Here is a 27,611-nt window from a genome sequence, read left to right as displayed (position 1 = left end):
CCCAGTGAAAATATCCTTCAAATACGATGGAGAAATAAAAACTTTCCCAAATAAACAAAAGTTAAGAGAGTTCATCACCACAAAACCTCCTCTTCAAGAAATGCTCAGGAAGAACCTCATTCCTGAAAAATCAACAAAAGGAAAGGGGTTACAAAATCCAGAACAAAGGAGAAAAGCAGAAGGACAATAACACAAAGTAACAGCTCTCCATCAGGACAAAATGCAAAAGAACCGGAATACAAGTGATAAAATGGCAATGGTAGGCTCCCATGTTTCAATAATCACTCTAAATGTGAATGGATTGAACTCTCCAATCAAAAGGCACAGAGTGGCAGGATGGATCAAAGAACAAGATCCAACAATATGCTGCCTCCAGGAAACACACCTCAGCCCCAAAAACAAACACAGACTCAAAGTGAAGGGATGGAAGACAATACTCCAAGCTAATAATGAACAAAAGAAAGCAGGTGTTGCCATACTTATATCAGACAAAGTAGACTTCAAAGCAAAACAGATAAAGAAAGCCAAAGAGGGCCAGTATATAATGATAAAAGGGATGCTCCACCAAGATGACATAACACTTATAAATATATATGCTCCTAACACAGGAGCACCAAAATTCGTAAAGAAACTATTAACAAAACTAAAAGGAGACATCAACAGCAATATAATAATAGTAGGGGACCTAAACACCCCATTAACACCAATGGACGGATCATCCAGACAGAAAATCAACAAGGAAATTATAGAATTAAATGAAAAATTAAGTCAGATGGACCTAATAGATATATATAGGACACTTCATCCAAAAACAGCAGGTTACACATTCTTCTCAAGTGCACATGGAACATTCTCAAGGATATACCATATCTTGCGAAACAAAGCAAGCATCAATAAGTTCAAGAGGGTTGAAATAATATCAAGCATCTTTTCCGATCATAATGCTATGAAACTAGAAATCAACTAGAAGAATAAAGCTGGGAAAGGGCCAAAAATGTGGAGACTAAACAACATGCTACTGAACAAACAATGGATTATTGAAGAAATTAAAGAAGAAATCAAATATTATCTGGAGACAAATGAAAATGAAAACACACATTACCAAATGATTTGGGACGAAGCAAAGGCAGTCCTAAGAGGGCAATTCATTGCAATACAGGCTCACCTCAATAAGCAAGAAAAATCTTACATAAACAACCTCAAATGACACCTAACAGAATTAGAAAAAGAAGAACAAACAAAGCCCAAAGTCAGTAGAAGGAGGGAAATAATAAAAATTAGAGCAGAAATAAATGATATTGAAACAAAAAAGACAGTAGAAAGGATCAATGAAGCAAAGAGTTGGTTCTTCGAAAAAATTAACAAAATTGACAAACCCTTAGCCAGACTCACTAAAAAAAAAAGAGAGAAGTCTCAAATAAATAAAATTAGAAACGAGAGAGGAGAAATCACAACAGATACCAAAGAAATACAAAGGATCATAAGAGAATACTATGAAAAACTATATGCCAACAAATTGAACAACCTAGAAGAAATGGATAAATTCCTAGACTCATACAACCTACCGAAACTGAATCAGGAAGAAATAAAGAATCTGAATAGACCAATCACAAGTAAAGAAATAGAAACAGTAATCAAAAACCTCCCCAAAAATAAGAGTCCAGGACCAGACGGCTTCTCTGGAGAATTCTACCAAACATTCAAAGAAGACTTAATACCTATTCTCCTCAAGCTGTTCCAGAAAATAGAGGAAGATGGAGCACTCCCTAATACATTCTATGAAGCCAACATCACCCTGATCCCCAAACCTGACAAGGACAACACAAAGAAGGAAAACTACAGGCCAATATCACTGATGAACATAGATGCAAAAATCCTCAACAAAATTTTGGCAAACTGAATACAGCAATATATCAAAAAGACTATACACCATGATCAAGTGGGATTTATACCAGGGACACAGGGATGGTTCAACATCTGCAAGTCAATCAACGTGATTCACTACATTAACAAAACGAGAAAAAAAAACACATGATCATCTCAATAGATGCAGAGAAACCATTCAACAAGATCCAACATCCATTTATGATAAAAACCCTCAATAAAATAGGTATAGAAGGAAAGTACCTCAACATAATTAATAAAGGCCATATATGACAAACCCACAGCCAACATCATACTCAATGGACAAAAACTGAAACCCATCCCTCTCAGAACAGGAACAAGACAAGGGTGCCCACTTTCACCACTCTTATTCAACATAGTACTGGAGGTTTTGGCCAGAGCAATTCGGCAGGAAAAAGAAATAAAAGGAATCCAAATAGGCAACGAAGAAGTAAAACTCTTGCTGTTTGCAGACGACATGATCTTATATATAGAAAACCCCAAAGAATCCATAGAAAAACTATTAGAAACAGTCGACAACTACAGCAAAGTTGCAGGGTATAAAATCAACACACATAAATCAGTAGCATTTCTATATGCTAACAATGAACTAACAGAAAAAGATCTCAAGAACTCAATCCCATTCACAATCGCAACAAAAAGAATAAAATACCTTGGGATAAATTTAACCAAGGAAGTGAAAGATCTATACAACGAAAACTACAAGACCTTCTTGAAAGAAATTGACGACGACATAAAGAGATGGAAAGACATTCCATGCACATGGATTGGAAGAATAAACATAGTTAAAATGTCCATACTTCCTAAAGCAATCTACAGATTCAATGCTATCCCAATCAGAATTCCAATGTCATTCTTTACAGAAATTGAACAAAGAATCCTAAAATTCCTATGGGGCAACAAAAGACCCTGAATTGCTAAAGCAATCCTGAGAAAGAAGAACAAAGCTGGAGGCATCACAATCCCTGACGTCAAAACATACTACAAAGCTACAGTAATCAAAACAGCATGGTACTGGTACAAAAACAGATGCACAGATCAATGGAACAGAATTGAAAGCCCAGAAATAAAACCACACATCTATGGACAGCTAATCTTTGACAAAGGAGCTGAGGGCCTACAATGGAGGAAAGAAAGTCTCTTCAACAAATGGTGCTGGGAAAACTGGACAGCCACATGTAAAAGAATGAAAATCAACCATTCTTTTTCACCATTTACTAAAATAAACTCAAAATGGATCAAAGACCTAAAGATTAGGTCTGAAACAATAAGTCTTCTGGAAGAGAATATAGGCAGTACACTCTTTGACATCAGCTTCAAAAGAATCTTTTCGGACACCATAACCCCTCACATGAGGGAAACAATAGAAAGAATAAACAAATGGGACTTCATCAGACTAAAGAGCTTCTTCAAGGCAAGGGAAAACAGGATTGAAACAAAAAAACAGCCCACTAATTGGGAAAAAATATTCATAAGTTATTTATCTGACAAAGGGTTAATCTCCATAATATACAAAGAACTCACACAACTCAACAATAAAAAACCAAACAACCCAATTACAAAATGGGCAGGGGACATGAACAGACATTTCTCCAAAGAAGATACACGGATGGCCAATAGACACATGAAAAGATGCTTATCATCACTAATCATCAGGGAAATGCAAATCAAAACTACACTAAGCTATCACTTTACACCTGTTAGAGTGGCAAAAATATCCAAAACCAAGAGTGACAAATGTTGGAGAGGCTGTGGAGAAAAGGGACCCCTCATACACTGTTGGTGGGAATGCAAACTGGTGCAGCCACTATGGAAAACAGTATGGAGATTCCTCAAAAAGTTAAGAATAGAAATACCCTATGACCCAATACATATATATATTGAATAAACATATATACATGAATATATATATGAATATATATAATTTCCATAATCTATATACTTAAAATTGTGCACTTTATGTATGTTACACCTCAATTTAAAAAAAGAGGCTTGATTGAAAGTCTGAGAAGCAGTAAACTTTCCAAATCTTTTCCCATTCTGTGCAAGTAGACAAATTCCATTCCCTAACACTGGCAGGAAGCTAGAGGTTGATTCCCAGGGACTGTAAAATAGAGGGTATCTGGACTGGGACAACTGGCCACAATCATGGGCAGGGAAGCTGTGCTGAAAACAGGGTATAGAAGATCATCTTTGAAAATGGCCCCAAACCATCCCACTCCTCCCTCTGTGGGCATGATGCTACTGCCATCATGTTGAGTCTGTAGAATCTGGGCCGGGCCTATACTGCTTCAACCTATAGGATGCAGGAAGTGACATCCTGGGACTTCCAAGCACTGGCATTAAAAAGGCCTGTCAGCATTCACTATCTCCTTCTGAGAACCTACTGCCATGCTGTGAGGAAGCCCAAGCAGCTGCATGGAGAGGCCGACATGGAAGAGAGTTGGGCCCTTCTCCCAACAGTCCAGCTGACCTCCCAGCACCAAACTGCCAGTCATGTGAGTGAGCCATCATGGAACTGGATCGTCCTCTGGGTGAGCCATCCCAGCTGATGTCACAGAGAACAAACATAAGCTGTCCTTGCTAAGCCTAGCTCAAACTGCAGCATTGTGAGTAAATACATGATTGTCATTTTAAGCTGCTAAGTTTCACAGCACAGCAAGAGATAGTTGCTGTTCCTCAGCAAATCAGGAGTTCAGGAGTTCCTCAAGGAAGTAGCTCAGCCATATTACGTACAACAGAGCCCTCTTCCTACACACACTCACACACACACACACACACAAACACAGAGCTTTTGAACATTTTAGCGTTCCACTCTTAAATAGGAGCATTCAACCAAATCATAGGATAGATGATGAAAACTTCTAATATAAAAGATAGAGATGCAAACAAATGTAAAAAGCAACTTGGAGAAAATATTATAAAGGAAGAAAGAAACATTTCTTAACTATCATCAATATCCTCAGAGAGAAAGAGAGAGATGATATTGCTTTCATGAAACAAGAGCAGGATGTTCTCTAAGAAGGAACGTTCAGTGAACTAATCAAGGCTCTTGGAAACTAAAAGTCATCATAGTAGAAATGAAAATCTTAATAGAAAGATTGGAAGATAATGTTGAATAAAAGTAAATAGACAAAAAATGTGAAAACTAATAAAGAAATTAGAGAACCAGTTCAAGATGACCAACTTCCAACTAATAGAAGTTCAAGGAAGAAACAACAGACAAAACAGAGAGGAGGACATTATCCAGGAAACAAGTCAAGAAAACTTGTCCAAATTGAAATACTCAAATTGCCAGGGAAAAAAATCGTTCCTAAAGTCCAGTTGAATGGATAAGAACAATCCCACATAATCTTGAAATGTCATCACACCATGCACAAAATGAAGCTCCTACATGCTTCTAGAGAGGAAAAAATTGATCTATACAAAAAGGATCAGGATTTATAATGGCTTAAGACTTCTAAACAGCAACACTAGAATCTAAGAGACAATGGAGAGATGCCTTCAAAATTTAAAGGGAAAATTATTTCCAACCTAGAGTTCTCTTTCTAGCCACACTATCAAGAAAGTGTAAGGGTAAAAGAATTACATTTTCCTACATTTAACACCTCAAAAAACTTGCATCCCATGCACCCTTTCTCAGAAGGCTCCTAGAAGATGTGTTCCACCAATAAAGAGTGAGCTATGGGATCCAAACAGAACAGAAGGGAGAGAGTCCCCAAAATGATGGTGTGGAGATCGCTTAGATTTCTCAGGCAGCCATGCACCAGGCATCGGACAACCCATCCACAGCTGGTCAGAAGGCCAAGAGGAGCCTTTACAAAGATGAAACTGATAGAATGCATCATGTGCCTGAATATCTTAAGAGAGGAATTACACGATTGATGTGGGGCCTGAGGTTGAATGAATGATCAATACACAGAAAACTAAGCCATAAAAAAGACATTAATTCTACAGGAAATAAAATGTACAGAAAAGATCAAGTAATTATAGTATACTATATGGCTCGGCTGTGCATAACATTTACAGAGTCATTATACATGTATATGCATATGTGTACAAGTAACATTTTATCTAGCATTTCTAGCTCTTTGTGGTGAAAGAGGTAACAAAGTAGATTAGTACCTACAATGCTGGAGCCAGAAGACCTGCACTGTCCTCTAGAGGCTACTGTAGTTCAAAGGGAAAAAAAGTCTAGGCTGGAGAAGCTAGGGAAGGCTTCCCAGAGGACTTTTAAGTGTTCTGGGGTATCTTTGAGATTGGTTAACATTTTCCCTAACGATAAGCCCTCTGTAGCCAATTATAAAATATTTGAAATATGGCACAGGCTGGTCTCACAGTCTGTATCTTGTTTTAGAAAACAAATCTGTATTTGTGTTTTCTGAATGATCTCATCTTAGCATGTCTCTCTCTGCACTTTGTTTTGGGTGTAGCCAGTTCCAAGTGCCAATTTTTGTCCTCCTGAGATGAGTAGATACAAATGTGCACGTTAATGAATTAGTGCTAAAACCTAACTGCACAGTGGAGGATGAGCAGAAGTTATGGGAATATTTGCAAAGCCTGACAGGAGAGCTTGACTAGCGGACAAAAAGTTGCTTCAGAATGTAAAGGGAGGGAGGAAATAAAATATACCATAAAAATAAAGAGCAAGGCAGAGTGGGTGACATTAGAGCGTAGCTAAAACATGGGAATTCTGAGAATGTCTAAACGTGAGTGATCGTTAGACTCACCTGGGGAACTTAGAAAAAATACAGCTTTCTGGGACCCATATTCTATAATTTAGATTCAATAGTGTAAGTTGAGCTCCCAAAACGTATAATTTGTAAAAGGTTCCAGCATCGCATACAAGATCAGTCTTGCACGGAAACCTGACCTGGCTTTAGGTGGAAACGCACCGACATCACCCAGAACAACTGTTTCTGCACTTACTATCAGAAAAATTCACAAGAGGAGACGACACTATCTTTGGCTAAGTAGTCCCACGGAGGATGTGTTGATTTGTGAGTTTTTCTTTTGCACTCTAGTGATGAGCTTTGTAGAGGATGAGAAACTGCCTTGCCCGGAATTTCTTTCTTTCTTTCTTTTTGTGTGTGTATGTGGGAAGAGACATCTCATTCGGGCACATTCCTTTATCTTGAAAAAATAATATTTATTATGGTATAACCATAATGGGCTCTGTTTTAAATGTTTTTGCATTAGGCCAAGTGTAACCCTAAAAGGAAGGGGGGGGGGGGCAGGGGGCGGTTGGAGAAGCATCCAGGGAGCTGTCCGTGGTGCTGAACGAAGGAGCCGCCTCCAAGCCTTGGACCTTCCCAGCAAGAAGGGGCTCTCGGGTCCGTCCTGCATTTTCCTTTCTGCTGTCACCTCCAGTTTCTTCTCTTCCCCAGGACGAGCAGGATCGAGAGTGGCCCTTTATACTTTTTCCTGGGCAGCAGATGACCTTCTGTTGGATTCCCCCGCTCGTCTCCCTCTCCCTGGGCGGCCGCAGATGCGCCCGGCCCCTTCCCCCACTTAGGCCCCTTCGGCGGGGCGGGGCCAGGACCCCATCCCCCTTCTCGCGCCCTCCCCGGGCCAGCTTCCCGCATCCCCGCGTCGACGCGGCGGCGCCCTGAGCGCGCCCGCCGGCCCCACCTCCCTCCGCGCCCCCTCCCCAGCTCCCAGCCACCTGCTCCTCCTCCTCTCGGTCCCGCCCAGCGCGCCGGCAGCCCCCGATCGGGAGCCGGGAGGAGAGAGCGGGCGAAGGCAGCAGCACAAAGGGCGGAGCGGCGGAGCAGGGGACGCGGGCCCGGCTCCGGAGGGCGGCGGCGTCTGGCGCGGGCGGGCGGGCGCGGGCATGGACGCCGAGTACCCTGCCTTCGAGCCCCCGCTCTGCAGCGAGCTCAAGCACCTGTGCAAGCGGCTCCAGGAGGCGTACCGGGACCTGAAGGAGGACCTCACGCCTTTCAAAGATGACCGCTACTACAGGTAGGGCGGAGCGGGCCGCGCGGAGCGGGGCGCATATCCGGCCTTCAGCCGCCCCCCCCCCGTCCCGGACCCCCGCTGCGTTCCCCGGCGTGGCGGGCTCCCGCTCCTCGGCCGCCCCCTGTTCCTGGCGGGCGCGGAGGCTGGGGAGGGATGGGAAACGCGGAGAGGGTTGCAGATCCCCGGGTTCTGGCTGCGGCGCTCGCATCCTGGGGGTCAAGGGCAGATCGGGGAGCCGGGGTGAAGAGCTGTTTTCCATTGCCTAGAAACCTGAGCCGCGATTCTCAAATCCCGAGAAAGGGACCCATGGGCACGGTCCCTGCTTCGCTCCTCCCTCTTTCCCTTCTTTTGCTGTCATTCTCCCCGCCCTCCTCCTCCGCAAGCCTACCGCCACCGCGGTCTTGACTCAGGCCTCTCTGAGTCCCGGTTTGGGGAGACAATCAGTTCCCCCCAAGCGCCTGCTAGGAGGGTTCTCCTTGGCCTCTCCTCTGAGTTACTCAGGCCCCTGGGCTTTGGTGGAAATCTTTGAGGCTGGGGTGCTGCTGAGGGTTAAGGCAGGTGGCCTCAGGGCTGAGCGTGGCACCTTGGTGAAGATGCTGTGGGAAGCCATGTATCAGCACTCCCAAGGAGCTGTTGGTTTTGGCTTGTCTCTGTTCATCTCTGTCGCCCTCTCCTGTAGCCAAGGTGAGAGCAGTGGGGACCTCTGGGCACCTGCCACTTCCTCCCTGTGCTTTGCGGTTCTGAGAGGGAATTATGTCCGTTGCCCATGGCTGGACCTAGCTGATGTGTTGTGGTTTAAAGAAAGGACCCTGTCAGCAGCCAGAGACTGGAGCTGGATTGATTTTATTACCAACCAGCTCTGTGAGCCTGAGAAAGTTACCTGCTAACTCTGCACTTCACGCTCTCTCATCTGTAAAATGGGAAGCTTGGGCCAGAAGGTTTCTGAAAGTCGAGAACTCTCATAACCATTTACCCACTTCTAGGCTTAAGGATGGCAGGTGTATTGCGCGGCTATCTTTGAAGGGGTGGTAGTCATTTTTGTACAGCCCGCCCTGTGCTACGGGTCATATATGCATGGTCAGAAGAACATGTATCACATTTATCATCAAATCTTTTCAAAAGTCCAATGGCTTCTCAGGGGCTAATTAGCAGTATATTGCTGAACAATGTATTGGTCACAATTACTGAGTGGAAAAGCCCATTTAAAAAAAAAGTAATCCCAAGATGACATGATGTTGCTTTTGGAATAGCCTCACAATCTATTTAATGCAGCCCCCGGAAGACCTGACAGTATAGTAAAAAACAACCCACAGATAGTTTCAAATCATTATTTTTGGTATATATTCCAATCTCTTTTGCCACTAATTTCCCCCCTCACTCTCGTTGGTTTTTTTTTTCCCCTCCATATTTTGTTTTCTTGGGAATGTTTCTTTGGCAAAACAGCTAGTGAATAGGGAAATGGTCTTAATTCAGGCAGCAGAGAAGAGAGCAACGTCGCTGTTCTCTTAACCGCATCTGAGTAGCCACATCACTGGTTAATCCACAATTGGATTATCCTTTATTCACTCACCCATTTATTCAGCTTAATAGTTAACTGAGCATCTCCTATGTTGCTGCTGTTCTAGATGTTGAGGATACAGTGGTGAGCAAGACAGACAGGACCCCTGCTGTCATGGGGCTTGTAGGTAATAAATAAGTGGTTGCATAGTGCAATGGGTATTAGGATGATAATAAACTGACACGATAAAGAGTGGGGGGTGCTATTTCAGAGAAGGCGGTCAGGCAAGGCTCTTTGAGAAGGTGACATTTGACTGTGAACTGAAGAATGTGTTGCTCACTAGACAATGAGCTGGGGAGGAAAGTTCCGGAAGAGGAAGGTCAAGTGCAAAGTCCCAGAGGCTGTAAAGACATGGTGTGTTCAAGGAACAGACAGAAGACCAGCATGTTTGGAGCAAAGTGGTCAGAAAGATAGAGAAGGCCCAGTCATATAGGGCCTTGAAGGCCAGACTGAGGAATATGGATTTCATTAGAATTCCAACGTGAAGCCACTGGAGGGTTTTAAGTGGGGAAAGTAACATGAGCCCTTTGACGGCCTGTCCTACAGCAAGCATTTGAGTCTTTGCTGCAGGTGTAACTTCATCTGTTGAGCTGGATCCTGAAGACAAATTCACCACGGTTGGAAGGGGACAGTAATGAATTCTGTCCCCCTGCCACGAGAACAAGTTGACTGCAGAATGCTTTACAGTATTGTGTGTTGGCAGAGCAGTTAGGCTGAATCACAAAGACTATTTTAGAGTGAGGAGGTTTTAGGTCACTGAACTATCTTCCACTGTTCCATTGAATTTTCATATCAATGGGTTGTACCTTTACAAAACTAGGTGAAATACTCTTGGGTTTCGAAGTTGGGAAGCTGATAGTTACAGCTCCTGCATCTGCCTAGCTGGGAGATAAACTTGCTACTATAATTTGTGCTCCCACTCTTCTCACCATCTTCATTTCCTCATTAACGATTTCTGACTAAAAGGCACCAATCCTTTTTTCCATGGAGGACTGGGGACTCGCCTCTTGTTGCCGACAGTTTCCTCATAACAGGCCCAGCAAGGAGACAGCTGCTAATGCTCCATTTTCAAAAGATGGTTGGCCCTTCCGTTAGCTGGCATGGCTATTTGCATATTAGCCACGTAATTTGGCATCAATGAAAAACAGCAGCTATGTGATCAAAGGACTCAGTCATTTTCACAAAATGAGAGATGGCAGTTGTACTGCATAGTAGGAAAGGGGGAGCCAGCATGAGGTAAATGGAAAGCAGTAGGCTGGGCATTTGAAATCCTAGGTTCTTGTCCCAATGCTACCCTTTGCTAGCTGCCTTGCCTTGGGGAAATCATCAAATTTCACTGGTGATCAGTTTCCACATCAGAAAAATGAGGCAAGGATGTTGTGAGGCTCACATGCTTTATGAAGATAACGCTAAAGATGCTTTCCGATACAGATGCAGAAAAACCAAAGCAACCAGCCTAAACAGTAAGGTAATGGATTGAGTTGTTGATCCAGCAGCTTAATGATGTCATCAAGTTCTTTCTTTGTAACTGAGTAGCAACTAGCTGCTAATAATCATTTGGGCTGTTGCTTCTCATTCACATTCATGGGGAGAACTGGCTGGCTTTCTATAGCTCTGTCTAAAAGAGAAGGAATAACTTGAATTCCACAGCAAAACTCCTTGAATCTTCTCTATACCCCCACCAAAATGGAAACCATGAAGAAGACAGATGTGTGTTGGCAAGGACATGGAACTTTCATCCACTGCAGGTGGGAGGGTAAATTGGTGCAAACATTGTGAAAAGCTGTTTGGCAGTATCTACTAAAGTTGAACATACACATTCCATTTGGCCCAGCAATTCCTCTTCAGTATAAACCCTACAGAAATGTAGACATTGGTCCAGCAAAAGACAGGGACTAATGTGTTCATAGCAGTACAACTTGCAATACTCCTAAACTGGAAACCAGCCAAATACTCATCAACAGTAGAATGGATAAATTTGGCTTATTCCATAACAGAATATTACACAGCAATAAAACTAAACAACTACACACAACAATAAAATGAGTCTCACACACACACATAATGTGAACAAAAGAAGCCAGACACAAGGAGGCCATCCTTTTTGATTCCACTTATATACAAAAATATAAAATTGACAAGATGACTCTACACTGTTAGAAGTCAGGAGAGTGGTTCCCCTTGAGGGGACAGTGACTGGAAGGGGGCAGAAGAGGGTTTTCTGGGTATTGGTAATATTTTGCTTCTTGATTTGGGCTCTGGTTACACAGGTATATTCAGTTTGTAAACATTTATCAAGCTGTGCTCATGATGTGTACACTTCTCTGAGGATGTATTATGCTTCAATAGAAAGCTGAAAAGAAAACCAACTCCTGTGTCTCATTGATGAGACCCGGGCCCTTGCCCTTGTTTGAGCACAGACAGTCAAGAGGATGGAATTAGACTTGGGCAGCTCAGAGAGCCCCAGGAGCTGAGGGTGGAGCCAATTTCCCCTAAGCCATAGGTCTTCAAGGGAGGAGGGGTAAACAGCTGAACCAAATTGGGGTTCTGTTAGGAAGAAGATGTGGAGAATGGATGCCTGGTGGGCAATTAACTATGTCCGTGGCATAAATGGTAAAGAGCTAAAGAAATGTGAAGGACAACAGAAATGTTCTTTCAAAGCTCAGTTCTTGGAGAATTTGTGGTTGGCCATTTTGCTGATCCATCCTTTGTTTCTCGTGTTATTACTTTACCTCTGTAAAATATAGAAGCAATCAAGTTGGACTTGAGTTTTCTTGGCCAGTGAAGTGATGTCCAGGGGTGTCCTCATCCAAGAGCCTTCTGGAAGCAACATTTCAGCGCCTCAGTGAATTCATAGAGCCCTGGGGCTGGCCCTCAGTCTTGCTGGCTTACTTTAGCCAGCACATTGAGAGAAGAACCTTTGAGTGAAGTGAAGTCTTCACATTTACCAAGCTCTGGACTAATGGAGAGAGTCAGAATACCATTTTAGTTAATTGGCTGATGCAGACCCATGAGAACACAGATAATGGTGGGCCTGGCAGCAGAGCCAGGGGAATTAGGTTCTCAATGCTGGCCACACATCAGAATTACCTGGGGGAGCTTTTAAAAATACAGATGCCCAGGCCCCACCCTCAAGGATTCTGATTTAATTGGCCTGGGCTGATTCTCAGCCAGGATGGAGCACCCGTGAGGGGTGAGCAGAATGTTTCAGAGCATCATGCTGAGAGAGCCTGCTGCATCCATCTCCTCAATGGGATGGATATGCCATGGGCACAGAAGTATTGGAAGTCATTAGTCAAGGCTCCCTCCCCGCTACGCAAAGCTGAATGGCCACTGCAGTGGTCACCTTGGCTAGTTTTCCCTTTTCTACCCTTCTAGGCTGATTAACCTCCCTTTTGGGATTAATACATCTGTCATGTTATGGTCAGGTTTAAAGGTCTGAGAACCATTTTTTCTATTTAAGGCAAACGTGCATATCTCTACCATGACCCATCTGTACTAATTTTAATGTTACTGTGTCAAAGGGCTAATGTTTCTCTTTGTTTGCAAGTTATTAGAGACAATGTACTGTAACTACGGTTGTGTGTCACTTAACGATGGGGACACGTTCTGAGAAATGCGTTGTTAGGCGGTTTTGTCTTTGTGCCAACATCGTAGAGTATACTTACACAAACCTGGATGGTACAGCCTACTACACACCTAGGCTGTATGGTTCGCATCTTGTGGGACCACCATCGTATATGCGCTCCATCGTTGATCGAACCATCATTATGGGGCACATGACTGTATTGAGTACTAACATCTCTGTCTGTCTTTTGTTTCCTTTTTGGTGGGAGGAAACAATGCGTGTCCCTGATGAGACTGTGATTTTAGAACCAGCTTCTCTATCTCTTATCATTTCAAAGTTGGAAAAATAATTTTATTAAGCTTAAATGCTTGAGAATGTAGACTTAGGTACAAATCTGGCTCAGTAGGGGAGGCTGGTTTTCTACTGGGGGCAAGATAAAGGCTCCGGATGGGCCATGGACCAAGGGCCTGAGCAAACACATGTGTGAGGGTGATGGTGGATGCCAGGACAGGTCAGTTAACCCCAGATGGATCCACGTCTTCATACAATCTCCCAGAGCAGCCCCTCCGCCTCCTGACTCCTCAGTGCTCGCCTCTCCCATCCTCTGGGATCTTCCTCCATCAATTATCCCCCCTCGTTCTCATGTCTCAGTCTTTCCCTCGATTCAGACTTCTTCCCTTCTGCTTACAACTCTTTGTCCAAACTTCCCTCAGCCCAGCCTCCTTTGGGAGCGACCACATCATCTTCAACATATGTTGGTCTGGCTTCTTCCCCCACCACGTTGTCATTAAATGAGTTAAAGATGGTCCCTGCATAGGAGCTTCCGTATTGCCTACTTCTTATTAGCTCAAAGCCCACTGGCGCCAAACTCAAATTACTACACATCCAATTGCTTTAAATATAGCCCAACTAATTTTAGCCCGCTTTGCATACCCATGAAACTGCATCCAACACCTGCTAGCCATAGGTAAGACCAGCCCTGTGGCTATAAAGGACCCCAAACTGCTGCTGCTTTTGGGAGCTCTCTGTCCCAGAGACTCCCCACCTGCCTGCTGAGCCACATCGCCTGGACATGTAAGCCCCCTCTCCGGTTCGAGTTCCCTTGCCCACTTCCCCTTCTGGGTGGTGGCCCTGAACATGTCTCTGGAGGGTCTCCTGCTCTAGGCAACTCCCACCCCCCTGTATGCAAAAGCTTCTTGTGCAACACTGCCACCTCATGGTCCTGTCTTTTCTTTGCTCAGCCTCACAGCCCTCAAACTTGCCACACATGTCCTGGAGCCGCTCTTGCCCAGGTCACTGGCCACCTCTCAGCATCAAATCCAGTGGCCCCTTTCAGGCCCCTGCACTGAGTGATCCTGAAGGATTAGGCCCTGGAGCTGGGACTCTCTCCTGGAGCTCTTTGGCGCTCCTGGGGCTCCAGTGATGCTCTTCTCTCCGGTTCTCCTCCCACTTCCTCGTCCTCTACATGGTTTCAAAGCCTCTTAGGCAGAGTCTCTTCCTGTTTATTGTTTGAACTTAATTGGACCCTACATTTTCCCAAAGTCACAGTGCAGTGATGGACACCAGTACACATCCCTGGCAACAGTCCTTGGGAACACTGTTATTCAGTGCTTCAAACCACCTGCTGTGGGGGTTACACCTACTACGAATCACCCCTTATTTCCTCCATGCAGTATTGTGGTGTGAATTGAGAAAAGTTGTATCGTGTGAACCAGACACCGGCAGCTCTCATCGCCTGTCTGGCAGCCTTCCAGGTCCAAAGGAGATGGGGAGCATAGGTTCCCAGAGGCCGGAGGTCGAGTTGGATCTTTGTCACCCCTGAAACCCCCAGTTAGGGCATCAGGACCTGCCCCTTGTCTTTGCACAACTTGTGAGAATTCCTGTTCTTTTGTCCTTGGGATTGTGTCTTGATGTCAGCTCAGATGGAAGGACATTTGGGGGTGTTTCTCCATCAGCTATATGATCCACAAAATAGAATACTCCTGGGATTCAAAATTGAAGTCCCAGGCCAAATCTTTTAACCTCTGTTGTATTGGTCACTGTGAGGGGAAGACAGTGTGGCACCTGCTCTCGGCATCTCACCGCGAGTCAGAGGAAGATCCGAAGCTTGGGGAGGCTTCTGACATCCTTATCTGGCCCTGGAAGGACGTGGATGTTCTGTTTCTCTGCAGTGAGGCCCCGGGTGGGAATGGAGGTGTGCGTCATTTCCAAAAGACCGAGTCGCCTTCCTCTGCCTCTGCCTGTGAGCCGTCACTGGTGGGGTCTGAGTGTGCCTTCCGGTTTTCAGTGTTTCAATTTTTGTAGTTAAGGCTTGAGCTTTGTTTCTCTTTCCTTGGCCCTGGGCTGCCACAGGCATGTTCCAGAGGACGGCATGGTGACTTACAGAGGGTCTAAAGCAGGGGTTCTAGGGAGATTTCTTGACACAGGGCAAAGACCACATATTGAGTTATGAATGGCACTAAAGATGGGATCCATGGTTTATACAACATGAAGACTCATCTCTGCATTCTTTAGGTATGAGACTTATTTTGGGGGGATCATGGGATCTGAGAATACGCAAGGTAGAGGGTGTTTTCAATGTCTGTACTTTACAAGGAACCCCTATTTAGAATATATGAAGAAACATATATTCACCACCACCACCACATCGCAAAATATCCAAGAATGGGCAAAACATCAGAACAGAAAGTTTACAGATTAGGAAACCCAAAAGGCATATGAGGAGATGCTCCAGGAAACAGGGAAATGCTAATGAAAGCGTTAAAACTAAGAGACGAGATTGACAGTTCAGTAAACACTGCATTGGATGCTCTGCTTTTAAGCTTCACCAGGATTCTGGCTGATACCTGATGCAGGAAGGCCCAGGGCCGTGTCCCAGAGTGGGAATCGGTGACCCAGTGGCACCAACCTCCGTCTCTCCTCGGCCAGCCTTGGGTGATGCCCTCCCACCATCACATCAGCGCCATTTTGTTCCTCTCACTCTGGTGCTCTGCACCCTGATTATGGATTTCCAAACACACCGGGTACCTTTTCAGCTGTAGAGCTAAGACCCCCTTTTTTAAGTGTTGGACAAATGATTCCTTTCTAGAGTCCAGCTTTCCACCAGGTGCTTTGAGTACAATCCCAAGAGGCCTGGGAGAGGGCCAGTTTGCTGGGTGGCATGAGGCCTCACCCCTGTGTTGTGTACTTGTATGCACCATGTCACTTTCTTAGCTGGGACTTCTCTGCTCAACAGCTGTCTACTCTGTCCCCATCACTGAGGCATGATGAAGGCATAATTAGGCCAGGCTTGAAACAAACCTCCCCAGGGGAGTGGTAGCCTTCTTGGACCCACAACACCCACCAGACCCATTTCACGGTGCTTTGTTTCATTCATCATTTGTTGTTTCCAGGTGGCACAACTCTGTGCTTGCAGGACGTCCAAAATACCTTGAACTGGCTGCTGGCATCTGTATTGCATCTGGAATTCAAACAACAAAGGTGCTATACACTTATCAGAGCTCTTCTTGGTGGCTCACCCAAGCTTAATTATTTTTATGTGGACCTTAATGTGAGCAGAGCTGTGTCCCCCTCGGCAGAGTTGTTTAGTTCTCTTTTCTTCAAAGCTCTATCTTGCTCTGAATCAAGAGGAAAAGATAAAGATATTCATTTCCTGGAGAGCAGAGCGGGTATAAGCACCCCATCGATTCTCCAGGGCCCCGGTCGTCCCTGGGCTGCAGCAATGGCTCAGCTCTTGCAGCAGAAAGAGCATCATCTGCCAGATGAGGACAGGCCTCCGAGCTGGGGCAGGACGTCCGAAGCTTGAAGCGCGCCTCATCCCTGAAATATGCAAGCTGGGGATCCAGATGCGTTTCCTAGTGCCATCGCAACACAGTGCCACACACTGGGGGCTTCAACAACAGACATTTTTTCCCTCACAGTTCCGGAAACCAGCATTCTGAGATCAAGGTGTTGGCAGATTGGTTTCTTCTGAGGCTGTGAGGGAAGGGTCTGTTCCAGGCCTCTCTCTTAGCTTCTGGTGGCCTCAGATGTCCCTTGCCTTGTAGATGGCCATCCATCTTCTCCATCTCCCAGTGTGCCTACCACATCTCTCTCCCTCCCTGCCCAATGTTTCCTTGAGTGTGCGATTTAGGACACACTTAGAAAATCAGGATCAAACCCCTTGTTCTATACGTGCAAAGCCAAAGCAGAGGATTTCTTTAGCCCAGTGACCCACCCACCTGCAGCTGGACAGCCCCATCACGTGTCTGGAACTGGCCCCGTCTGCATTTATCCTAACTTGGCTGTTTACGGCAAACTGTGGCCCTAATTTGAGCAGCTTGGTTTGTTTTGTAGGAAGTGGCTTGGGTGGAGGCCTGGTTCCCGGGTGAAGCAGAGCTCTGAAGGTGACAGGCAGGCCCTGTGGTGAGCCATGTCCCCTTGTGCATTGCACACAGGATTAGGGGGACGTGGACAGGTGGGGGCGTTGTCCTGCCCGTTCTGTCTCCTAGAGGATGAGGGAACCAAATTGAACCTGGACAAAATGCCATAATGTGGAGACAGCTGTGCTCTTTCAATTCTTTTTAATACACTCACATGGCTGGGAAAGTGCCCTTCTGCTGTATTCATGGGGCAGTGCATCTAACAAATTACGTTCATGTTCAACCATCAAGCCTGGGAGCACTTGAAGTTGGGGTGATGTTCCCATGTGGAAATGTTTACCACTTTCCCCTGGGTTGTCTGTCTAGTATTTCTGACGTGTAACCCCATGCTCTGGGGGAAAGAGAGCCCTCAGTTTCGGATTCAGGCCAACAAAGATTACTTACAAGTCAATTTGGAAAGGGCAAGTGCCTACTGCCCAGTGGGGACTGATCTAGGAGCACCGGACCTGCCATTCTTCTAACGGCAGCCCATACTCAGCTTCCTGTGGGGCAAAATGCAAAATCAAACCCCATTCCTTCAGGTTGCAATAGGAATGATGACTTCGCTGTAGTTCTCATTGTTGAGAGCAATGTCAGGGACACTTAGGGGCATGAATTGTCACTTTATAGAGATATAGTATGATAGCACTTAGGACTATTGGTGGCAAGTATTAATTTCAGTCCAAAAAGAAGGAATTTATTCCAGAGATACAGGGATAATTTATAGAATCAAAGGGCAAAAATGCAACTGAACCTCAGGAAGGAGCTGGAACTGAATCAGCATAGATTCTGTGGGTCTATCTTTTTAACCTCTCTTACCATGTCCAAAACCACTGGTTATCAAATTTCCTGCACATTAGAATCCCTTTGGGGACCTTTAAAAGTGGCTGATGCCTAAGTCCTACTGAAGATTCGGATTTAACTGGTTGGGGTTCAGCCTGGGCAATGGGACTTCTTTAATTTCCCCAAGTGATTCTAACTTGAGCAAATTTTGGGACCTGTTGTCCTAAATTGAGCTGCTCCTCTGACCTTTTGTCTCAGCTTCCAGGGAGCCCTCAATCTTTGATCAACACCAATATTCTCTTCTTTGTGCTTATGCCACTCATTTGCAGGAGGAAATCACCACCAGGCAGGCGTTAATGGGAGTCACCAGATGAGATCAGGGACCTCAGCTGGGGCCTTAATGAAGTCCTAAAATCCTGCTAGGTTTTCCCAGGCTGCTCATTTCCCCAGTCTTTGCCATGATTTCAAACCTTCTCCACCTCTTTGTACTGGATCCAGTTGACAGGTCCCCCGAGATCCACTGGGCCCTGCCCATATCCACCCACCCCCACCCCCACTGTCACCTGGGCCTTGCTTCCCACCTGAACTGTCCTGGTGAAGGTTCACGTAGTTTCCAGACTCTGCTGCCTCTGCCCCACAGACCAGGGAGCCCCCCGTGCTGACTGATAAGGGCAGCTAGTTTGCCCCACACCCACTGGACTGGGGCCCGCAGGCCCGGGCTCCCCATGGCTGCTTGAAGGGGCCAGGGACCATAACCTGGATTTGCAGGTCAGACTCTGACCTGTGGGAGACAGACGGCAGCAGAGAGCCAACAGATGGTTTCCAGACACCCTCATTTCCCTCCGTCTCTCTGGAGCTATCCTGCAAGACTGAGCAAGCAGCTGTGTTGGTCGGGAAGCTGTGGGCAGCTTGCACGGCCTTGAATTTCCTCTTCTGAGTCCCTGCCACGCTTCATTCTCTCTCTTTCCTCTTTCCAAGATTGTACTTGCTCCCCATAAAGTTTACATGGAGACTTTCGCCTTAGGTTCTGTTTTTGAGGGACCCAAGCTCAGACAGTCTATAAACGTTAAGACAACTTTGCTCAGTTAACTCAGAGAAAAAATATGAGCCGGAGATAAGGTGACCAACAGTCCTGGTTTGCCTGGGATGCAGGGGTCCTGGGACATAGGACTTTCAGTACTAAATCTAGGAAAGTCTCAGGAAAACTGGACCAGCTGGTCACACTCACCAGAAGGCAGGAGTGTGCCCAACTTCTCCCTTCCAAATGATACACCCATGGTCCCCGCAGCCTCCTTCCCTGGCCTGCCATGGGAAGGCGCTCCCCCATTCTCTAAACGATGGGAGAACACACGGTATATTACCAGTCGTCTAACAAGGCCGGTTGTCATTCGTTCAATACACATGTGTTGGATGTCCTCTGGACCAGGCTGGGTGCCAGGCCCTGGAAAGCTGAGGACAAAGGCCAGCATAGTGAAATCAGAAGGGTGGTGGAGGAATGGTACTGCCGAAATGCTGGGAATAAAATGAAAGACATGTTTCCGTCTCATAAATTGGGACTGATGCTTAAAAACTCCTAAACTTCCACAGGCAGAGAAGGTGAAGGGTATCGGTATGCTGGGCACTAATTCCTGGTGAGTGGAAGCACCGCAGCCTGTGAGTAAGGGATGTGAGAGCCAGGGATGGGCACGGGCAGGGCGCTTCTGCTTCTACGCACTGGGCGTCGTTGCAGATACCAACAGGTACCAAGGAAAGAGAGGGTATTTGTTTTAATGGTGCTAAGAGGCTAGAATGAGATAATATACATAAACTCCTTACCATGGTAGTAAACTTAACAGTGATTCTGAAAGTTCTGTGAATAGTTATCTTACCCTTGGAGATGAAGAAAGGAGAGGAAGCAAATATTATGTTGCAAGCCCATGGCAGCTAGTCTCCAAAGATGGTACCCAAAGAACCATTCCTCCCAGGATTCAAGCTCTTTTCTTGTCCGTTGCCCATGGATCTGGGCTGGCTCCAGCTCTTTGTTTGCCAACGGAACGTGGTGGTAGTGATGGTAAATGACCCCTGAGCTAGGTCGTAAGAAGCCCTGCAGCTTCTGCTTTGGTGTCTTAGAGCAGCATTTTAGAAGAAACCAGCTACCACGTTTGAAGTCTGACTTCCCTGAGACCTATGAGGAAGCCCAAGCTAGCCATATGGAGAAGCCACATAGAGAAGACTGCCTGGCCAGCCCCCAGCTTTCTAGCCGTCCCAGCTCAGGCACCAGACATGCAAGTGAAGATGCTGTTTCGGATGTCCAGCAGTCAAGCCTTCAGATGACTGAAGCCCCAGAGGTCATCTCACTGCATTCACAAAGGAGACCCCCAGCAAGAAGTGCCCAACTGAGCTCAGTCAACACACAGAACCAGGAGAGATGATAAACTGTTGTTTCAAGCCATTGTAGTAGGTACCATCTAAAATGGCTCCCAACAATCCCCACCTCCTGGTATTCACACCCTTGCATGATCTCCACCCTGTCAGTGTTGGATGGACTGGTGGCTTGCTTCTAAAGAACAGAATAGAGCAAAAGTGAGGGGATGTTGCTTGTGACCTTGAATTATAATAGATCGTGACTTTCATCTTGCTCTCATGCTCTCTGGTTCTTCTCACTTGCTCACCAGATAAAGCAAAGCTACCATGTTGTAAGCTGTCCTATGGAGAGCCCCATGTGGCAAGGAACTGAGAGTAGCCTCTGGCCAACAGCCCATGAGGAACTGGATCCTGCCAACAGCCAAGTGCGTGAGCTTGGAGGCAGATCCTTGCCCAGTCGAGCCTTGAGATAACTTCAGCCCCAGCTGACACCTTGACTGCAGCCTATGAGACACTCTGAGCCAAAGGAGCCAGTTAACTGTGCTTGGATTCCCGACCCACAAAAACTGCAAGATAATAAATACTGTTGTTTCAAGTCACAAAATTCTGGGGTAAATTGTTATCTAGTAATAGATAACTAAAACAGCTACTATATGTTAGGGTAGTTTCTTATTCCACAATAAATAATGGGAACAAGCACAATGATAAGAAAGCAAAAACAACAGCCTCCTATTGTCAATAACTACTGAGCTGAGTTTCCTGGTATTGCTAAACTTGATAAGCAAGATGAAGCATTTGAATCAATAAGAGACCCTTGCTTCTAATGGTCTGTTCTTAGAAGGAAAGAAGACGGTGAGAAGTAAGCTCCCATGTTTGATGCAGCAAGTGGGCCAGAAGGCTTGTTGAAGGAAGGAAGGCCAGAGGCAAGTGAGCCTTCCTTCAAATGATGGGACGGGGAAGGCAGACAGTGAGAGAACTGAGCCACGGATGGGAGTACCTTAGTTCATGCTCTGCTTATTGGAGAGCGGAGGAGCCAGCTGAAGATGGGTGTCCAGGGGCTGTGAAAACCCAGGCCAAGGGATGTCACTAACGTCAACTGTCATCAACTGCAATCAGGCTTACGGGGAAGTCCAGACTGAGATTTTCCTGCCTTGGAACGAAGAACAGGCAATTAGAGTTGTTAGTACTGATTCCTCTATTCTCTGCACTGAATATATAAGTCAATTTTCCTTTTAAAGAAATCTTCTATTTAGGGGTGTTATGGATAGAATGTTTGCATCCTCCCCAAATTCATATGTTGGAGCCCTCACCTTCGGTGTGGCTGTATTGGGAGTAAAAAACTAACTAAGGTTAAAGGGGAGGAGATCACAAGAGTATAACTACAAAACGCGAGATGAATGTCAGTCATTAAATTAGGAAGGGAGTTTGAGTCCCTTGGAACAGACTGTTGACTTCCTAGGGTATCAAGACACTTGCAGACGAGCCTCTTGAGTTGTCGCTGTCAACTGTGAAACATAGTGGTGAGTGGGAGTCAGCAAACTACAGACTGGGGGACTTGACGTTGGTCCTGTTCTAGAAGGAAGTTGTTTAAAAGGATAGTTTGTTGGCCCTTAGAAAATGAAATGACTGTTAGGTATGAATAGGAGTTCTTCTAAGAATAGGTGGTGTCGGACCAATCTTATTTCTGACATCATGATCCTTTTTGAAACAAGGTTGGTTGCAAATATGTACACACTCACACACACATCAAATTTCCAATCCAATGGGATTACTGGGGAATGCTGTGGACATAGTATATCTGGATTTTAGAAGGCTTTTTAATAAGAACAAAGTTGATAAATGTGGGCTGAGTGCCTCTGAGGTTAGAGAGACTACAGCTGGCGGCCCATTTGCACCCGGCCTCTGCTGGTCACCATGTCCCTGTCACATTCCACAATGCTTGGGACATCAAATGGAAGAGCATGGGCTTGGGTTAGGTGGTCATGAGTTCTTACCAGTCATCCCTGAGAAAATCACTCAACCTCTTTAGGCCTCAGTTTCCTGTCTGTAAAATGAGGATTGCGACCATTGATGAGTCATCAAGTTGTTAAGAGAGTTCCTTGGCTCAGGCCTTAGACTTTGCAGATGCTCAGTAAATGCTAGTTATTCTCACTGGACGGCATGACCCTGAGCCCAGAGCCGAATAAGTGTCATGAGAGTGGAATACTGGGCCGAATGGGTCGATGCTGCCAAAATATGAACTCATTCTCAGGCTGGTGCAGCCCTCACCTGAAATGTGTTCCATTCTGAAAGAGGAAGCTTGCCAAACAGGAGCATGCTCTGAGGAGGGGAGCCGGGAGGGGGACTGGAGGAGTGTCACATGAGGGATGGCTGACGGACCAGACAAGCCTTCTCAGAGCCCCAGAATATGTGGGGTCCCTCTCCCTTCGTCACATACACGGTCACAGCACCTTCCATGTCCTTTTCCATCACAGTTGTAACTATGCCGTTATTCGGTTAGTATTTGTTTGCTGGCGGTGTCCCTCACTGGAAGGTCGGTCCCAGGAGGACAGGGACTTGTCCGCGTATTCACGTCATGTTTCCACAGTTGAGAAGAGCGCCTAGCGTGCACTGAACACTCAGTTAATGTTGGAAGAACAAATAAGTGAGAAAAAGTGATCTAAGAGACACTGGACAGCAGCCCAAGGGAGAAATTACCAGGAGGCAGTTTGGGCCTCAAAGATGTGAACTCTTTTTAAAACCTGGAGTCATAGGATAACAGCTAGGGCTCCGTGGGGGCGTCTCAGGAGAGGCCAGGCAGCTGGCACCTCCTCGGAGCAGGCATTTCTGCACCAGGTAAGCCCACTTCAGATCGGAGGTAAAAACTGGCTGCCTTGGGGCAAATGTAGCTGGCAAATGTGTTTTGTTTAGTCCTCTCGGAGTTTAAAATATTTTTCGAGTTAGTTTCCAGCATTTCAGAATCAGAATGTATCCCATAAAAAATCATATTTGACGTCAGACTCTTTCAAAGCGTTGAGTGGCAGCTGCCCATTTAGACGATGCACACTGTCTAGTCCACAGTACCCACCTGACCTACGTCCCTGTCACCCACCTGTGCCCGCAGGCACTGGGGCTTATGTTTCTTGTTCTTGTGGTCATGAAGAGCCCTTTGCCTCCAAGTGTCTACGGAAAGAATTCAAGAAATAATCTTTTGTTATCATTCCTTTAAGAGCTGCGGTTTAGGATGCAGAGTGCTAATGGAATTTCTTGTTGTAATTGTTTGGTATTCAGGCTGTTGCTTTGCCTGGCATCCTCGCTTCCTTCCCACTTCCCAACCTCCCGCTCCCCCTGGAGATCAGTCCAAACATCACGGCATTCTCTCTCCTACTCCCCCCAACCCCTCCCCAGGTGAGTTAGGCGCCCTTCCTCAGTGCCAGTGTAGCAATCTGTGCTGGTCACATTTGGTTTTGGTAACATATTTTGTAAGTTTGCTGAGGGCGGAAACTGTATCTTATTCATGTTAGTATCTTCCCCCCAATACCAAGCTTGTTGACAGCTTAGTGACGAATGAGGATACACTAGGAAGGAAGCTTGAGTCTTTTATTTTCCTCATTCATATTGACTTTAAACCCACAGCAGCGTGGGGAGAGGGGACCTTTTGACCAATGCTCCAAAGAGAATCTCGGAGACATCCAAACCGTGGCTCTCATCTGTTCTTGATTACAGAAATGTAGAACTGTGAGCCAAGGTCCTAAATCAAGAAAGCGCTTTTGGTCAGCTGATCCCTTCACGCTGTCTGGAAACAATTTCAACAGCCATGGGCCCCTGACATTTGCTCCTGTTGCAGCACCTTGGCAGACCCAGGAGGCACCATCAGTTACATCTTCAGCTCTGTGGGATGCTGGATGTGGGATCTATACCAGCATCCTCCCTGAGGGACAGTGCTTGTACCAAGGATGGAGAATCTGCACAGCATGGTAGCTGGAGTTTAGAAAAGGTTTGGGGGAGAAGCTACCAGAAAAAGCCAGGAAAGCTCTCCTGTCATCACTCAGCCGTGTCAGAGGTTTGCCCCGGCTTTTAACCTCTTTGAGGTCACAAACCTCTTTGGGAATATGGAAGGTTGTAGATCCTACCCCCAGAAAAATGCAGACACCCAGAGTGTCTTTCAGACAACTGCAGGGCATTCATGGACTCCCACGGTCCATTCTTATGCCCTGGTTAAGACACCCTGGAAGCAGGGGGGTGAATGAATTAATGTGCTGTCTCCTCAGCTAGGGACAAGGGGTAAAGAGTGTAGTCATTCATTCATTCATTCATTCATCCACTCTATTGTGAACCCTTGACTAAGCCCCAAGTTCAGGGCCGGCCTCTGTGCTCGCGGGGTGCAGGGGAGGTAGATGCGCTGCTGCGCCTCCTTCCACGGGGCCTGGCTGTGCGCTGTCTCCTGCTCCCAGATTGCCCGCACCGCACGCCCCGCCCCCGGCTGGTCGTCCCCATCCCCGGCCTGTCGTGGAGGGCGGGGGGGGGGGGGTCCCCTCACTTCGCTCTTGCACCGCCTTCCCCGGCCACGCACCTCCCACCTCCCCTGGGCGCGCCCCACTTTCACCCGGGCCGACAGTACCCCCAACTCGGGCCATGCGCCCCGTCCACTGTCCGCGCGCCACCCCCGTCGCCCATGCGCCCACACTCCGGCCCCTCCCCTGGCCACCTGACCCCCTTCCCCCCGGCCGCCTGTCCTCGCTTCACCCCTGCCGTGCGCCACCGCCTCGCCCGTGCGCTCCACCCCGGCCCCTCCTGCGGCCGCGGCCCGGCTTCCCCCGTCGCGCGCCCCCCGGCCGGGGCCCCTCGGGCCGCTTCCGCGCACGTGACGCGGCCGCGCGTGCTCGGACGAGGCCAGGGGCTCCGGCTGCGGCTCCGGCTCCGGCAGCGGCTCCGGCTGCGGCTCCGGCTGCGGCTGCGGCGGCTGCTGTGCGGCACCGGGCGGGCTCGGGGCGCAGGCCGGGCCGAGGGCCGGCCGCCGCGATGGAACCGTGAGTGCTGGCCCGGCGGGCGGGGCGGGGGTCCCCGGGCGCGTGGCCGGAGTCGGGAGCCCCCGGCGGGGGCCGGCCACGTGGAGCTCGGGGGCCGCGGGAGGAGCGCCGCCGGGGCTTCGTGGGGGCTCCTGGCGCAGGGCTCCGAGCCACCGGCTGGAGGGAGCAGCGGAGACGGGGTCGGGGTTCCGGGACCGGCCTCGGCCAGAGCGCGCCCGGGGAGGGCCCTTCGAGGCCGGCTCTGGCCCTGCTGCTTAGGGGAACCGAGTGACCCCCGTCCCTCCCCAGGGCAGCCTCATTGGGATGGCCTGTCCTTTCCGGAGCCTCCTCGCCGCCTTCCTTCTGGCGGCCCAGCCTCCCCTGGAAAGGCGGTGGCCCCTGCCCCGGGCGGTGGCCCTATTCATCAAAGCGCCCAGAGCGCCCCGCTCTGCGTTTTGCGAGGGGGCCCAGCTCCGGGGAAAGTGAGATGCTTTCCTAGGGCTTTTTGATGATGTTGGCACGTTGGGAGGCAGCCACAGCCTCTTCAGATCTCTGGGAGGCCCAGTTTATGAGTTACAATCTGCTGACTTTGGGCCCTTCTCCCTCTGTGAAGTTCAGGGGTTTTAATGAGGAAAAACCTGTCCAGGGCCCCATAGACGCTGTCCCTAAAGCTTGCTTTTGACGCAAGAGTGTCACCTGGGTGTCCTCCAGGGGCCATCCGGAAAAGAAGGAGAGAGAATTAGAAAGAAGTTTAGCTCTTGGGTTGCAGTCCCGGAGGAGTGCCTGGCGTCTCTGCTGCGTGGAGCAGCGGCTGTGACAGGTTTGGAGGGCAGGTTCCCACAATTGTAGGCAGCCTTACGACGGTACCGTGTGAGTGTCTCTGTGTCTTTGGGGTTTTAGAGGCAGAAAAGGTTTGCAGTGGACCTCTGCTGATTTCCCTGAGGACAGAGGGAAGTAAGGTCCGGAGGTGGTGCCTGAAAGCAAACACAAATGATGTGAGGAGAGTTTTTTCCTCCTTCCTCGGGAGGTTCTGGCTTTGGTTAATCACTTTAGTACAGCATAGAAAACCAGACTAGTGTAAAATGTCAGTCCGAGATCGATGTTTTAAAGGTCTTTCTTTTGATTAAACCCCAGGCAGAGATGGGTGAGCAGTTGCCTCTCACCCATCAAGTGACACGATTCCTTTGTGGTGTGTGTGAATAGCACCTTTGGAATACTTTGCGAAGGTGCCTTTTGGAGTTGTGCCAAGTTGTGACCCTGTAGCAGAGTGACAGTCAGCATGTTTTAGGAGTTTCCCCGTGTTGTCCCTTTGACTCAGACTAGAGAGGCAGAGTTTGAAGTTGGTGTGGGCGTGAGCCCGGACTTCAGTCCGGTCTCCTGCGGGAGTCCTGTGCTGCCTGTTACACGACGGGGAACTAGACCACGCGGGGGCTATTAACTAAAGGAGGATTTGCAAAACCACAGTTCGAATGAAGGATTTTAGTGGAGCATTCGAGTTTCTCCCGCTGCAGAGCTGTAGGCAGCACGGATGGTCTCCTGGAAGCGGGGCTGCAGGCTCTGCTGAGCAAGGGGCTGGGGTGGTGGGTTGTGGTGACCTGGACGTCAGCCCCCACATCGTCCAGCGTTCGGAATGGCACGGACCTAGAAATCGGAAAAAGTCTTTGGCAGCGTATAAAAATCCTACAAGAAAACAAGCCTGACTATCTAAAGTGTGTACAAGACTTAGGTGCCTGGTCAAAGTGCTCTTGTTGGCAGGTGTGAGAGAGGGTCTCACGGTGGGAAAGGTAAGAAGTGACAGGAGCAGGGAGAGACGCCAGGGAAAGAGTGGGGTGGGGAAGACTGGAAGAGAAGAGAGGGGTCTGGGGGAGCGGTGGCACTGGTTGGGGTGGGGGTCAGTGTGGGCTCTGTCGCCCTGCAGATCCTGGCCTTGTGACCTCACTGCTCACATGAGGCCCAGCCTCCTCTTTTTAAAAGGGCCATTTAAAAATTGCCATCAAAACCTGTCAGAGTATGGACTTCTCAGTTCTTAAAGCTTTATGCGTCAGTTTCCTGCTGACTCCATTCGTTTTCTGGTAATGCTGGGGAAGGGAGAGAAGCCAGGAGTT

General features: G+C 47.5%; 1 protein-coding gene across 3 annotated transcripts in view; it reads left to right on the top strand.

Annotated features, from left to right (window-relative positions):
- Positions 1–7,547: 7,547 nt before the first annotated feature.
- TMEM181 (transmembrane protein 181) overlaps positions 7,548–27,611 on the top strand; it is a 73,819-nt gene continuing 53,755 nt past the window's right edge. Inside the window, exon 1 of one of the 3 annotated variants that reach the window (XM_001914672.5) lies at positions 7,548–7,869. In XM_001914672.5, the coding sequence (XP_001914707.1) occupies positions 7,739–7,869 (131 nt within the window). In that variant the 5' untranslated portion in view covers positions 7,548–7,738. Of the gene's footprint in view, positions 7,870–25,371; positions 25,528–27,611 lie in introns of those variants that run through there. The other 2 variants (XM_070256298.1, XM_005608106.4) reach the window with 2 other exon arrangements.

This window comes from Equus caballus, chromosome 31 (genome assembly GCF_041296265.1).
Source record: "Equus caballus isolate H_3958 breed thoroughbred chromosome 31, TB-T2T, whole genome shotgun sequence".
NCBI classification, from domain to species: Eukaryota; Metazoa; Chordata; class Mammalia; order Perissodactyla; family Equidae; genus Equus; species Equus caballus.
This window is presented reverse-complemented; position numbering and strand designations above follow the sequence as displayed.